The 13,524-nt window shown below is 55.6% G+C and overlaps 1 protein-coding gene across 5 annotated transcripts in view; it reads left to right on the top strand.

The window, feature by feature from the left end:
• Positions 1–13,524, top strand: part of PTPRU (protein tyrosine phosphatase receptor type U) — a 282,850-nt gene that overhangs the window by 65,377 nt on the left and 203,949 nt on the right. For 4 of the 5 annotated variants that reach the window (XM_065576904.1, XM_065576903.1, XM_042857342.2 and 1 more), the window contains exon 1: positions 11,758–11,968. The exons of the other annotated variant lie outside the window; for it this stretch is intronic. In XM_065576904.1, the coding sequence (XP_065432976.1) occupies positions 11,773–11,968 (196 nt within the window). In that variant the 5' untranslated portion in view covers positions 11,758–11,772. Of the gene's footprint in view, positions 1–11,757; positions 11,969–13,524 lie in introns of those variants that run through there. 5 annotated transcript variants of the gene reach the window in all.

Raw genomic sequence — 13,524 nt, 5'->3', positions numbered from 1 at the left:
CGTGGCAGACCACAATCTTGCAAGCGAATTCCCGGGGATCTAGCCCTTCTTCCTTATCTCGGCTGTTGCCCAAGTCTTCCTGATGGCGTCCCGCCCAGGAACAACCCAGGGCCTGCTGTATATCTGTTGTGTTGTGCCGTCTGCCAACAGCATCTCACAAACCATGGAACTGTCCACGTCCTTAGCTTTCCAGCCCAGGAAGGTCTCTGCTTTCTGACTGCTGGGCCCAATTAACATGTGGCAGGGATTAAGGCCGAAGTAGCAGGAGGCAAAATCCACCGGTGTTCAGGTGAAAAATGAGTCCATGTTGATAGGATAATTACAACACCTATTGTTTATATGATCTCCTGGGAAGAAAGCCTTGGCCCCCTGGCTTTATGGTTTACAGAGGGACACTTACTAGATATTGTGTACGTGTTCAATGCACGCAGTTTAATATGAGACGTTCTCTGCTACCGATGATCATCTAGAGAGACCTGATGCCTCTTGGGAAAACTCTGCAGAAGGCCCTGCACCCAGATCCTGTGCTCTCTGCCTCTCCTCTCGGTTCCTAGCTCCCGCCCTTTTATTTGTTTGTTACCCTGGGTGTTTTGGAGCTAGGATCCTCTCATGGCTCCAGCTCCCCATCTGTAAAAGGTATATGGTCGCTCTGCCCCACCATCGTGCAGTCTGATGGTGTAAGCCACGCCCACTCAGAATGGTGCTCTGTCCCCCTCTAGTGGGTGGTGCTAGGCTACAGCGAGATTAACGAGCGCACTCCAGCCGTGGCGAAGAGAGCTGGGATTTTAGCTCAGACACTAGACGCTCACGCACGAAGACCTAGGTTGGATTCCCACTGCCGACAACCCACCAAGGGCGTCTGTTTCACTCCCGGGTGAAAAGAGCTCAAATCCTGGAGCTGACTTTATCCCTCGCCCCAGGCATCTGGGTTAAAAGCCCTCCCGTTTCTGTGCTGGCTCTCCGTGGGAGATAGCTGTCTTCCCAAAGGATCCCTGTGCAATTACAGGTGAGCCCTGGCTGTACTGAACCGAACCCAGCCCCCCCACGCTGGCCCGTTTCTTCTTTGTTTCTCTGTTTCTTTTGTGCTGAGAGCAGCATGGGGCGGTGAGCAGCCCAGCCTGTCCCATTTCATAGGAGCTACTGTTCATCTGCAGTGTTTGGAACGAGCCTCAGAGGCCTTGTAAACGTCAGAGCTGTTCAATCGGATTGTTAGTATTTATTTATTCCGATTTTTAAAAATACATCTGGAGTGCCCCTAAAGTGCTCTGATTGCATCTGCTGCAAACGACATGTTATATTGCAAACACCGGCAGAGGTCTGCCCATAGCGAACTCCACTTCACACCTCCTCCGCAGCCTTAACATTGAGGGGGCCAGGACGGCCTGGCCAGCATGCCGGGAAGGTTGATTGAGCCGGGGCTCTGGTAGATCGAGGCGGGGGCGAGTTCCGAAACTGACGACCCTTTCTAGAGAACGCGCCGGCGGCAGCCCCCGCTCCTTAATATCGCAGCAGCTCCCGCTCGGGCACAGAAAGCAGGGGGCTGGTGAATGAAATTCGCAGCTGGGGAATCCTCTCTGTAAAGGATCAATTGGCTACTTGGCCCCTGCCCCATGTTGTGCTGCTGCCCGCTATCAAGTGCTGCTGTGCTGGGGAGGTGGCAGGGAAAGTGATCTCCATACCATCTGTGTATCCATTTGCGGGGGGGTTTTGGGCAGGGGCTCCTTTGGGGTAGGAAGATGCTTCCAAAGGTCTGTTCTAACAGGCTATGCTCCCTGCTGCTTCTGGTCCCGAACACAAGCTGTGGTGGCTCCGATGAGAGACCTCAGCAGTGGCAATTTTTAACTCTTCATTGGATAAAATGACAAGCTAGGGAATTAACAGAGGGTTGTTTCTCTCCTCTGTAAACCAGATTCATCTCTACTAGAATGCCGCCTGGGATCATAGAATCTCAGGGTTGGAAGGGACCTCAGGAGGTATCTAGTCCAACCCCCTGCTCAAAGCAGGACCAATCCCCAGCTAAATCATCCCAGCCAGGGCTTTGTCAAGCCTGACCTTAAAAAACCTCTAAGGAAGGAGATTCCACCACCTCCCTAGGTGACCCATCTGTGTCTGTAGCATCTTCCCTGCCTGGACCTCAAGCACTTGACAAACCCTACAGTCTGGTATCCGCGCAGTTTTATAGATAGGGAAACTGAGGCACGTGGGGTGGGGTGAGGGTGACTTGCCTCCGGTGTAACAGAGCTGGGAATAGAACCCAGGAGTCCAGACCCTTAGGCCCCCCACCCCCCAAGCACTAGCCGCGTTCCATCTCATCACAGGCTCCAGGCTGTTGTGGTCGCGTCCCGGCTGAAAGCGGCGTTGTGTACGTTACTCCCGCTGCCTGTCGAGGAGCCCGTTGCTGAGCCATTTCCAGCGGCTGTGCGGACCCTTTCCTCTGGGGAGCCGGCCACGTGCACGCAGCGTGGGCCAGAGTGGGGCCGGGAGCGCCCGCCACCCGGAGCCTGCAGCACAAGCCGCAGGAGAGGTTAGATAATCATTCTAGCTCCTTGTAGGTGAATTACAGCCCCTGATCCCCTCCTGTTTAATGTTCCTTCCACCCGCTCCACTTCACTTCTGACCTGCAGCCCCCCGGCTATTCCAGCCCTCGACACCCCCATGCTACGCCCTAGCTTGGACCTAGGATACCTCTCACCTCCTTTCACTTGCGACCTAAACAAGACCCGGAGAAATGTTCCTTTTGAACGGCGCCAAGAAGATTCATTTAGGAACGTGCACAGGAAATGTGTTTTAAATAACGATTCGAATACAGCTCCCGCTGCACGAGGCGAAGTACTCGAGATCTCTCTGCATGGGACCCGGAAATGAGTCGTTCTGGGCGGGGAGCTGGAGGGGGAGAGCTGGGTTTTCATTTCCCACCAGCTGCACTTTAAATTAAACCATGCTGCTGAAGCAGGGGATTGCATTAAGGGCGATTGTAATTCACAGGGAGCAAGGATCTTGAAGGTATCCTCCTGTGATTGATGACGAGGGGCCCGCAAATATCCTGCCTGCAGTGAGATGCAGCCCATTCTCCTGGCGTATATTTCCCCTCGGCTGGCTCTGCTTCTTCTACCTTCACTTCCACAGCCCCTGGTGCCCCCAGCTCACTGAGGGTCTGATATGGGGGCATCAGGTTTCCTTGGCTTGGGGGGCGCTCGCCTGGGGCAGTCTTGTGCTGGTGGCAGCAGTGGGGTTGACAGCCCTGGTGAGGGAATCTCTCAGTGTATCTGTGGGTTGGGGGCAGCACAAGGTGAACTGTGCGGATCTGCCAGTGGGCTCCAGTCCAGGTTCTGCGGCCTGGGTAGTTCTTGGCCTTTCGAGGCAAGGGGACCAGGTATAGCAGGATGCAGAGTTGGCCTCTGTCTGGTGCTGAGAGGCTGGTGATGGCGAGGGGTATCCAAGGGATGTGCTGGGTGTGTGTGTGTGTGTGTGTGTGTGTGTGTGTGTGCACTGCCCTCTACTGGCTGGAATCACAACTGCTCAACCATACGTCATAGGCCCTGTATCACCCTCTTGCTCACGTGGCCGGGGCTTGTGCTTTAAGGGGTGGGAGGGGTCTCTCTTCTATTCCCCTGGCTTGCCGAATGGCTGCTGTGAAGCATAGTATCCTATGCTTCCTATATGTGATCCCTTGTAGTGGCCAGCGTGGAAAACACGCTGGGCTCTCGATGGACCCAAGCCGCAGAGTTTGGCTCTGGAGCTGCTGTTTGGAGGGGTTCTGGATTTGGTTCGGGCCCATCCTTAGCTGGCACCCCGCAGAGACCTGGGGTGGGGAGGCAGCCCCCACGCCGGACCGGAGTTTTTTAGAACCATTTCTCCAGTGCCTCTGGGCTGCCTGTTTAGCAGGAAAGAACTGACACTCACCCTGCTGCAGCACTTTGGTCTGAGTGCCGGCCGCCCGATCGGCGCCCTGCTCTCCCCGCCCGGCCCTGCAGAGGGAGAGCCCGCACCAGGCCGTCTGTGCTGAAATCCACTGCGTGCAGAGCCACAGACTGGACACGGAGCGGGTATAAAGTAGGCAGCCTTGCCTAGTAGTTAGAAGACACAGGAGAGCTGGGTTCTGTTCCTGGCCATTGACTTTGGGCAAGTCGCTTTGCCGCTCCGTGCCTCGGTTTGCCCATCTATAATATGGTTTGATGATACTTACTGGCTGCCCTGGTTTATGACAGGTGGTGGATCTGAGCCTGGGCATCCTCCCACATACAGAGGGAGCTGTGTATTCTCAGCCTGGAAGCCTCTCTTTTCATATCAAGGAAAATGACCAAAAAAAAGAACTAATATAAAGTCTCCAGGAGGGAGAATGAGAGCAAACGTGAGTGTGTTACAGGGGAGGATATGAGGCTGTTACAGCCCCCAACGGCAGCCCCAAGTGTATAGTTCAAGCTGTAGCAGCTTGTGCTTTTGGTTCTGGAGGTCCCCGGTTCAGTCCTCGGCGTGTTGGCCAAGATAGCAGCCGTCTCTAAGCAATTTATAAAGGAGGTCAGTATCATTATCCCCATTTTACAGATGGGGAAACTGAGGCAAAGTGACTTGCCCAGTGTCCCCCAGCAGGACAGTGGCAGAGTCAGGAATAGAACCCAGGTGTCCTGAGTCAGAGTCCAGTGCTCCGTCCCGGGGGAGGGGGACTGCCTCTCAAGGGGGGTGGGGAAGGGGAGGTAGGTGTGAATTTTACTTACTGTGACAAGTAAATATTTCCTGCCTTGTCAGTCTGTCCCTGAATTTATTGTGGGCCAGAAAATCTGTTTGGGAGTAATGCAAATTCCCTGGAAATGGTGGGGACCTGTCAGTGAATGGGGCCCCAGCCATGGTGAACTCGCAGCGCCCACTGGCCGAGTGGCTGTTTGTCCGTCCCGGTTCCACAGCAATGTGTTGTCAAGGCGGATTCCCCACTCGGGCACGTCGAGTGCAGAAGGTGGGGGCCCGCAAGGATTCTAAAAATGAATACTGGCCACTCCAGGCTTGTATTACACTCCCAAGGTTACAGCTTCTTTCTGACCTTGGCTTGGTAAACGTGGCCACCACCCAAATGCAAAAAAAAAACCCCTTTGGTCCCAGGAAGGAGCACTTGGGAATTCCTCCCTGTGGGGTGCCCTCAAGCCCTTTCATCCCCTCCGGGGAAGAGCTGAGAAAGAAAACAAAGGAAATTAGCGGTGGCCACCAGCTAATCAAACAGCAGATGCACAAACCTTTTAGGACACAAAAATCCAAATCCTTCTTAAAAAAGGTCAATTTTATTAAAAGAAAAAGAAAGTAAATACATCTGGAACTTAGGCTTTTGCTAGATTTTAAAAGAGCAATTCCAAAAACTAAGCACCCAAAATAGCTTTTTTGGGGGGGTTCAGCTTAAAGGTTACAAGCAAACAAAAGCACCTGGGGTAACCAGGTATTTTTCATACCTGGTTCAGACTTTACATGGCATTCCTGCTTCTAGCATTGCTGCTCTGTTCCTGCTTCTCCGGAGAACAACCACGGACAAAGGAAAAGTTTCTTTTCCCATTTAAAAATGTTCTAGCCTTCCCACTGGCTCTTTTGGTCCGGTGCCCCCCCTTTTTTTTTCTTTACCTGGGGGACTTTTTAACCCTTTACAGGTAAAGAACAGCTACCAAGTGGGATTTTACAGCTAACTAGAAAGGGAGCTCTGCTCTGGAACAGGCTTCCAAGGGAGGTTGTGGAATCCCCGTCATTGTAGGTTTTTAAGACCGGGTTGGACAAACACCTGGCAGGGCTGGTCAAGGGTTGCTTGGTCCTTCCTTAGTGCAGGGGGCTGGACTTGATGACCTCTTGAGGTCCCTTCCAGCCCCACATTTCTATAATTCTGTGACTTTCCTTGCAGGGGCTTTTCTCCTCCAGAAACCATTACCTGAGATTCCTCTGCTTAAATGTGAGTAGATGTTTGTCCATCAATCCGAAATAACCCACACTGCTGTGCTCAAACACCACCACGTAGGCAATAATGAGAGGCAGGGATGGCCCAGTGGTTAGGGCACTAGCTTAGGACTTGGGAGACCTGGATTGAGTTCTTTGCTCTGTCACAGACTTCCTGCGTGGCCTTGGGCAAATCACTTAGTCTCCTGTGCCTCAGTTCCCCATCTGTACAATGGGGATGACAGCCCTGCCCTGCAGCGGTGTGTGAGGATAAATACCTTAAAGGATTGTGCAGCAGTTTGAGATCTACTGTTGAAAAGCACTAGGTAAGATATGAGATGGGTTTTAGGATGATGATTTTATTGTTTGTTGTGTTTTCTTAATACAAAGAACAAACACTTTCTATCTAGGTGACTTGTTTTGAGGAAAGAAAACAAATATAGTCTCCCTGGGAGAGCGCGGTGTGGGAGACTCGCTCTGTAAGACGGTGCTTCAGCCAGTTACCTCTCATCCATGCTTGCTAACATCCAGGTAGCTGGATTGCTTACCTCTGAAGGTGCCGTGCAGTCTGCAGAATGATTGGTAAATGGATGGCCGGGTAGCCCAGCGGTTGAGGTCCTGGCCTGGGAGTTAGGATATGTTGGTTCAATTCCTAGCTCAGCTGCTCATGTGCTGTGTGACTTAGGCCATGTCGCTGCTCTGTGCCTCAGTTTCCCCAGCTGTAAAAAGAGGCTAGTGACAATTACCTTCCTTTGCCAGTCGCTTGGAGAGCTATGAAAACATGGTATTTCAGCACCCAGCACCCCAACCAAGCTTAATATGGTTATTTTTTTGTGTGCAGTTATATTCAGAGCTTAAATTCAGCCGGAGCTGTCTGGGGAGCGGGGGCTCTGGGAAACCTCTATGAGAATTTAAGCCCTGGTTATATTCCTGCCGCCCAGGTGGCAGAGATTCATTTGGAGAAGATAAAGAAGCTGCAGGGGCCCGAATAAACGCATGGTGGCTGCTGAGCGCGTCAGGGTGGAGATGAACGGTGGCCCAGGCTAGCCGTTCCTCATCTTGAATGATCCTGGTGTGAATTCTCAGGAGCTAGTGCAAGGCGTAACGTGTCCTGCCGAGTGCAGGATCCTGTCGCTAATTCCAGGGGAGAGTAAGAGGCGCAGTGAGCAGGGGAGGGGCATGGCGGGGGCAAAGGGGGAGATGCAAGAAGCTTTCATGGGATTCTGAGGAGCCCTGAAGTTCAAGGGCCGACTCTCTCTGGTCATTGGGTTTATTTATCCCCCCGGGGTGGGGATCCGGGCCGTGTTCCTGGCCGGGGCGGGAAGGATCCGACTTCGTAATCCAGATTCTGTCGAGATACAATTGAGATCCCTGGGGAATGGCTGGTCGGGGACCCTAGTTGAGCGTATTAAAAAAGGAGGAACGGATAGCACATGCTAGAAAGCAGGGCTGAGTGTGCTTCCTGCAGGCAGCGCTGCAGACGCCCCTCAGTCCTGACCTGCAGCCCCACTGCTAGTCCAGTCCTGCGCCTGAGAGAGCGGCTCAGGCACTAACTGCTGAGCTGTGCCAGTCCCAGTTCTCCCCCCACGCACCCAGGCCGGATTAACTCTCCTCTGGGCCTGGGGCTATTAGATTTTGTGGGGGTTTGGAGTGGGGCAGTGGGCTCAGGGCGGGGGCAGGGGACTGGGGTGCGGGGTGCAGGCTCTGGCCGGGAGACGCTTACCTCGGGAGTCTCCTGGTCGGCGGCACAGCAGGGCTAAGGCAGGATCCCTGCTGCGCTGGCTCAGTGCTGCTCTGCTCCCCGAGGTGGCTGGCATGTCCGGCCCCTAGGCAGAGGGGCCAGGCTGCTCTGCGTGGTGCACGCTGCCCGTGCCTTCAGGTGCCGCCCCCGCAGCTCCCATTGGCTGTGGTACCTGGCCAATGGGAGCTGTGGAGCCAGCGCTGGGGGCAGGGGCAGTGCACAGAGATCCCCTGAGCGCCCCTCGCCTAAGGGCCGCAGGGGCACGTCGGTGAGTCAGCGCTCGCAGCTTCAGGTCCGGGGAGGGAGGGGGCGCCGCCGAGGCTCTGGGATCGGTGTCAGAGACTTGCCACGGACCGGATGAAAAGAAGCAGCGGGCTGCGTCCGGCCTGTGGGGCTCCCCTTAGCCCGAGGCCTTGGGCTGCAGCCCCTAAAGCCCCTGCATTAATCTGGTTCTGCACACACCCTCTAGCTCTGCCAATGCCTCTCCGTCTTGTCCTGCAGCCTCCCCACTTTATCCCTGAGCCACCCCCAGGCTTGTGGCTGGGCTGTGACACCCCCCACGTTAGCTCTATCCCTCCCTCTCCTTAACAGGCTTCCCACTCGAGTAGCCTGGGACCCAGGCACTTAGTGCCCCCCCTTTAGAGGAACAGGCTCTGAACTGGAGCAAAGTATTGACCATTTCCCGCCCTGCCCCCTCTGAAAATCTCTCCTGGGCTCCTCCCTTGCAGTGGGGTTTAAAGACGTTTCCACCCCCGAGTTGTCCCAGTTTGGAGGATCCGAGTGGTGACATGCTCAACATGGGGGAGTTTTCTGATATAGGTGGGGGAACGGGGACAGTGAGGGAGTCAGTTCAGGCCATCCAAACTCATTACATGTGTGGCCTCCCCTGTTTGGAGCCAGGATTAGAGAGAGACGAAGGCCATGTCTAGGCTGGGATATTTTAACCAACGTTTCCTATGCACAGTTCAGCTGTATGGATGGAGAAGGCACTGGTGTCCTGGAGACCTCCCCTTCGCTGGGTTAGACAGCATGGTGGTTAAAATGCCAGAGTGCTCTGCCTTTGTGCTCCTCCCTCCGTGTCTCTGACCTGCCCAGGCTCAGATGGGAGAGACAGTGTGATCCCAAACGAGAGAGACGTAATTAGTCCTGGCCCTGCTAGAGTCTCCGAGCAGGACCGAGAATCGCTCCGTGCCTCAGTTTCCCCTCTGTAAAATGGGGATAATTAGGCTTCCCGTCTCATACCCTTGTCTGTTCCGACTGTGAGCTCTTTGGAGCAAGGGCTGTCTCTGACTGTGGGTACGTACCGCACCTAGCACTGATCTCTGGTGGTGCCTCTGGGAGCTACCATCCCACCTAGCGGAGTGCGATCCCATTACTGTCCTGTTGGGCCTGGCCAGCGTGGACTCCTCACCGCCACCCCCCCCAAGTACACAAGCCCCTGGCGGTGCATCCATCCTGCTCCTTACCAGCCCCATTACTGCCGTTCTTCAGCAGGGTTTGGCTTGTCTGGAAATGTCACGGGGTGGCGTCCCCATGCTGGCTGTACTGGCTCTCGATGATTGCCTGAGCCTCCGTGAAAGGCCAGCGATTAAAAATTAATCAAGACTCGTAAAGGTCACCTGTGTTTGCTTTCCTGGCTGCTGCGCTGTGCGGGGTCAGCGGGGGACGCACCGAGTGGGACTGTAGGGGCCTAGGGCAGTTGCCTTGGAGGGCCGTTCCTCGGTGTCGGGCATACGTCAGATGAGCCCGTGCGGGAGCCCCCTGCCCTGCCCAGCCTGAGCCCTGATGCAGCAACCAGCGTCAGAACAAAAAGCTCTCAAGTGGTGCTGAGGAATAGCTGGGGCGGCCGGGAGCTGAGCTGACCTCCCCGCAAAGCCCAGGGAATTCAGACCTGTGGGTCCTTGTCCCCTGCTCTAACCACTAGACATCCCCCTCCCCTTTTCCCAGAGCTGGGAATAGAACCCAGTAGTCCTGATCTCCATCCCCTCCTCCAGTCCCTGCTCTGGCATCACTCCATTTGCTCTGGAGGTTTGGAGGCAGGCGGCCGGTTCCTCTTTGAGCCCTTTTGCTGGGTTAGGCTCTCTGCGGCGTCAGGGCGGCATCTCGGGCAGAGAGCGCCTCCCCCTGGCGCATCTGAACCGAGCCACCCGCCCTTCCGCTCTCCTGCCCCCTGCGCAGAACAAGCCCATGTCAGGAGAACGGAGCCTGCGTTCAAATCCGCGACTGCGGCAAGCCCCTTCGTGCGGGAGCCTGTGAAAGGCTGCTCAGTAAAAGAAAAGAGAAACCCGTGGCACATTTCCCATGGTGCATTAGGTTAAACAGAAAGGGTTTAAGTGTGTAATTAACTTTCAAGCGCGAGGCCCATAGACTAAACAGATCAAAAAGCACGAGGCAGACTCCTGGGCAGCCATCCATATTCCTAGCGACTGTGGAGGATTTAATTAGGCTCTGTCAATTGCACGGGGTCGCTTGTTCTTTCTTTTCTTCCTCCTCTCTTCTCCTCCTTCATTTCGCCCCCTCCCCTCCTTTCTCCTCCGCTGTCCTCCTGCTGTCTGCCCCATGCCGTCTTTCCTGCTACCCCCAGTGTTTGGAACAGCGTCCCACTCTTCTCTGCTAACGCCCACCCTCGACTTTTTCCACCCCTCCTGCCAACCCCTGCCTGGGGTGAAGCTTTCCCCGCTGTCCCCTCCTGGGACGTCTCTGAGCCGGAACCCGCTGTCCCTTTTGGTTGTTGCTGGGCTGGACTCACCTTGTGACGCCCATTGAGGGGGGAATGGATGAGCTGGTGCCTCAGACACTGACCTAGTGGGTGGTCTCGGATGAGTTCCTTCACCTTGCTTTGCGCCTCAGTTTCCCCATCTGTAAGGTGGGATCAAAAGTAGCTAAGAAGTTGGTTTGTTCTTCCTTCTCTGTTCCTGGCTCTCCTCTCCTGAAGGAAACCCAGGCGGCCGGGTGACCTGCTGAGGAAGGGGGCTCAGACTTGGGACTGACACGACCTGGTGACCATGGGACCGCTGTGAGGTGTCTGCTGGATTCTGGGTCTCAGCTCACCAGACAGTCAGTCCCTGCTACGTCCACCTTGTGTCCTTCCAGCAGGCTCAGCGTACAGTGCGCGGGCGGGCGTGTGTCTCGATTTAAACCGGAACCACAGTGACGCTGTAAAGCTAACGGTGCAGGGTTCTGGGTTTATCGTCCCGCAGCGACTCCAGATCAAACGTGCTCTGTTCACCAGGAAATACTCGTTTCTCTGGTCTCTGCCAGCCCTGCATACTCTTGGGACCTTTAGCCGGCGTGGGCATTCTCAGCCGTGGCACGCGGTCTGGAGGCAACGGACTGGGGTCCCCCAGCGCGGAAAAGGGCGGGATTGAGCGCAGCGACTGGCATGTGGGGGACAAATCTGTGGATGGGCGTTTTTCAACCGTTGCCCGCCTGTGACCCCGCGCTGCAGCAGAAAAAGGTTTTGGGTCTCCCCGATCTCACCAGAAAGAAAGGGAACCCCCCACGGCCAGGTCCCGCATCCCGGGGGAAGCCATGCTGTTGATGTCCAGGGAGGAATAGAATCCGGCTGCCTCTCCCAGAGGCTTGGCCGGGCTCACGGGTGAAAAAAGCAGCCCAGATTTATTTTAGTCCCCACCCTTAGTTGCCCTGACTCTGAGGGGTCGGGTCTGTCCTTTAAGCAAGAGCCTTTTTTACCCAGTCACTTGAAGTAGCCAGCTGGGCGTCCCACCGGCCTGGTCATGCAGAGCTGGGAACGTCTGGAATGTGGCTGAGTCGCCGCCCGACTCCATACGCTGCCGGTCTTGCAATGTGACCCCGGCTCCTTCGCCCGGGCAGGGAATGCTGCTGTGTTGGGCACGTGCTGGCTTGTTCTTACCCCCGCGGCGCCCTGGCGCTGCTGTGCTGAGAGCTACCAGCTGCAGCCTTCGGTTCGCTCTCCATCCTCCTCTTCAGGCTGCGGAGGGAGGAAGCGCTTGCCTCTCTCTCCTCCCTTCACCTCCTTGCTCTGCGGCTTCTAACCTCCCGAGTCCCCATTTTTTTTTTTTTTTGGCCTGTCTTACATTTAACCCCCAGTTTAGTCCTGTCCCCCGAGCATTATCCGGGCAGTAACCTGTTGTTAACTGGGTGACATGCCAAAGCATACACCGGCCCTGCTGGGCTGCCAACTTCCCCCGCTAGCCTGCCCCCGGCCCTGCTTATCTAGTGCATTGCTGGCCGCTCCCCAGAGACGTGGGCCATTGGACAGAGCCGCTGGAATAACGACCTTGCAGAGCAAGACTGTCTTCGAAAGAGGCAGTCAAGGAGGTGTGAGAGAGTTTGGAAGAGGTAAGGCACCGGCCTGGCATGCGGGAGACGTGGCTTCAATTCCTGGCTCTGCCATTGATTTCTTGGGCCCAGATCCTCGTGGATTTAGGTGCCTAACTTGCGTTGTAATCAATAGGAGTGAGGCGCCTAAATACCTTTGAGGATCTGGGCCTTAGTCTGTGCCTCAGTTTCCCAGCTGTGGAATGGAAATGAGGCTGCTGCTTTTCCTCACAGCGCTGTGGTGAAGGTCGGTTCATTTCTTTGTGCCCAGGGATGGGGCCAGACAGGTGCACAGATAGCAATTTCTTCCTGTGCCTGGGAGCTGCGCCGCTGTTTGTCTGATAGGGTTGGGGTTGCCTGATGTCGTTCCCAGCTGGGGTCCTTGCCAGCCCCCACTGCACTCTGGTGCTGCCTGAACGAGGTTGTTAATACAGCTCTTCCCCCTGCCCACGCAAACCTTCTGGGCCGATGCGCTGTCTGGGAGGCTGAGCCCGACGCAATGGGCAGAAACCTCCGTCTGAATTCTAGCAGCTCCAGTGGTTGCCAGCCAGTGCACGGATCCCACTCCTGGAGTATGCTGCAAAATAAACAGCCAACTCCGAGGTCGCCGTGACCACCAGGGGGTGACAGGCCAATGCTCTGTCCAGCCTGGCTCTTGGTCAATGGACGCAGCGCGCAGCTCACCCTGTTAATTTCCAGCCCTCTGGCCGAGTGATCAGTCCGTAGGCTAGGCGAGGATCTGTAAGGTTGTACATCGCGTGTGAGTTAATTGGCGTGGCCTGCCAGGTTGCCTTGTGGTTCGAGCTGTGATGTGGGAGGTCTTGGTAGAGTTCCGATGCAGGGCTCGCTCTACTGGGGCGGAGGGGAGGTCACGTGAGTTTGGGGTTGCTCAGCCACCATCCCAAATATAACAAACCTCGGAGGAACTCAGGCGTTGCACCATGGAACAGACTCGTCGCACAGCTCTGGGTGTCAGAATCGCTCCCTGCCTTCCCCAGCATGTACCAGACATCCCTAAGTGCAGCTCCTCGTTTCACACTGGTGCTAAGGCTACACATAAACCTTCTGCTAAACCAGGAGCCGGCCTCATCCAGGCCATCCTGTTACTGAGCAGACAACTCCTGGAGCTACTAAACTCCACGCGGGGGGAACTACTTTGGGGGCAGGCTTGCATGGGAAGCGGACGGCCTGTAGGGTTTAGGAGCTCCGGCAGGATAACCCCATAACCAGCCGTTGGGTAATCAGGCGCTTTCGATCAATGGGAGCGTGGCGAATCGGCGTTCTCCCGTGACGGTTTGTCAGGAGCTCCCAGCTGACTTCACTGTGGCAGATTCTCCAGTGGGTGAATGTGAATATCCTGCCGTATTGCCCACCTGCTCGCTCGGGGGAGCATTAGGCTGCTCTCCACAGCTGGGGAGCTTGGATGTTCGTCTGAACAACAGGATCCAAACCACTCAGTGAGCGTGGACCTGGCCTAGAAATCTCACGAGAACAGCCTTCCTGCTGCATCTTAAACCCGTCTGCACGTGGCCTCTAGTGAAAGCACACACAGACATGTGCCAATGCACTCCCAGGAC

This window comes from Chrysemys picta, chromosome 23, assembly GCF_011386835.1.
Source record: "Chrysemys picta bellii isolate R12L10 chromosome 23, ASM1138683v2, whole genome shotgun sequence".
Classification (NCBI taxonomy): Eukaryota; Metazoa; Chordata; order Testudines; family Emydidae; genus Chrysemys; species Chrysemys picta.
Note: the sequence above shows the minus strand (reverse complement) of the source record. Positions and strands in the feature narration are given on the sequence as shown.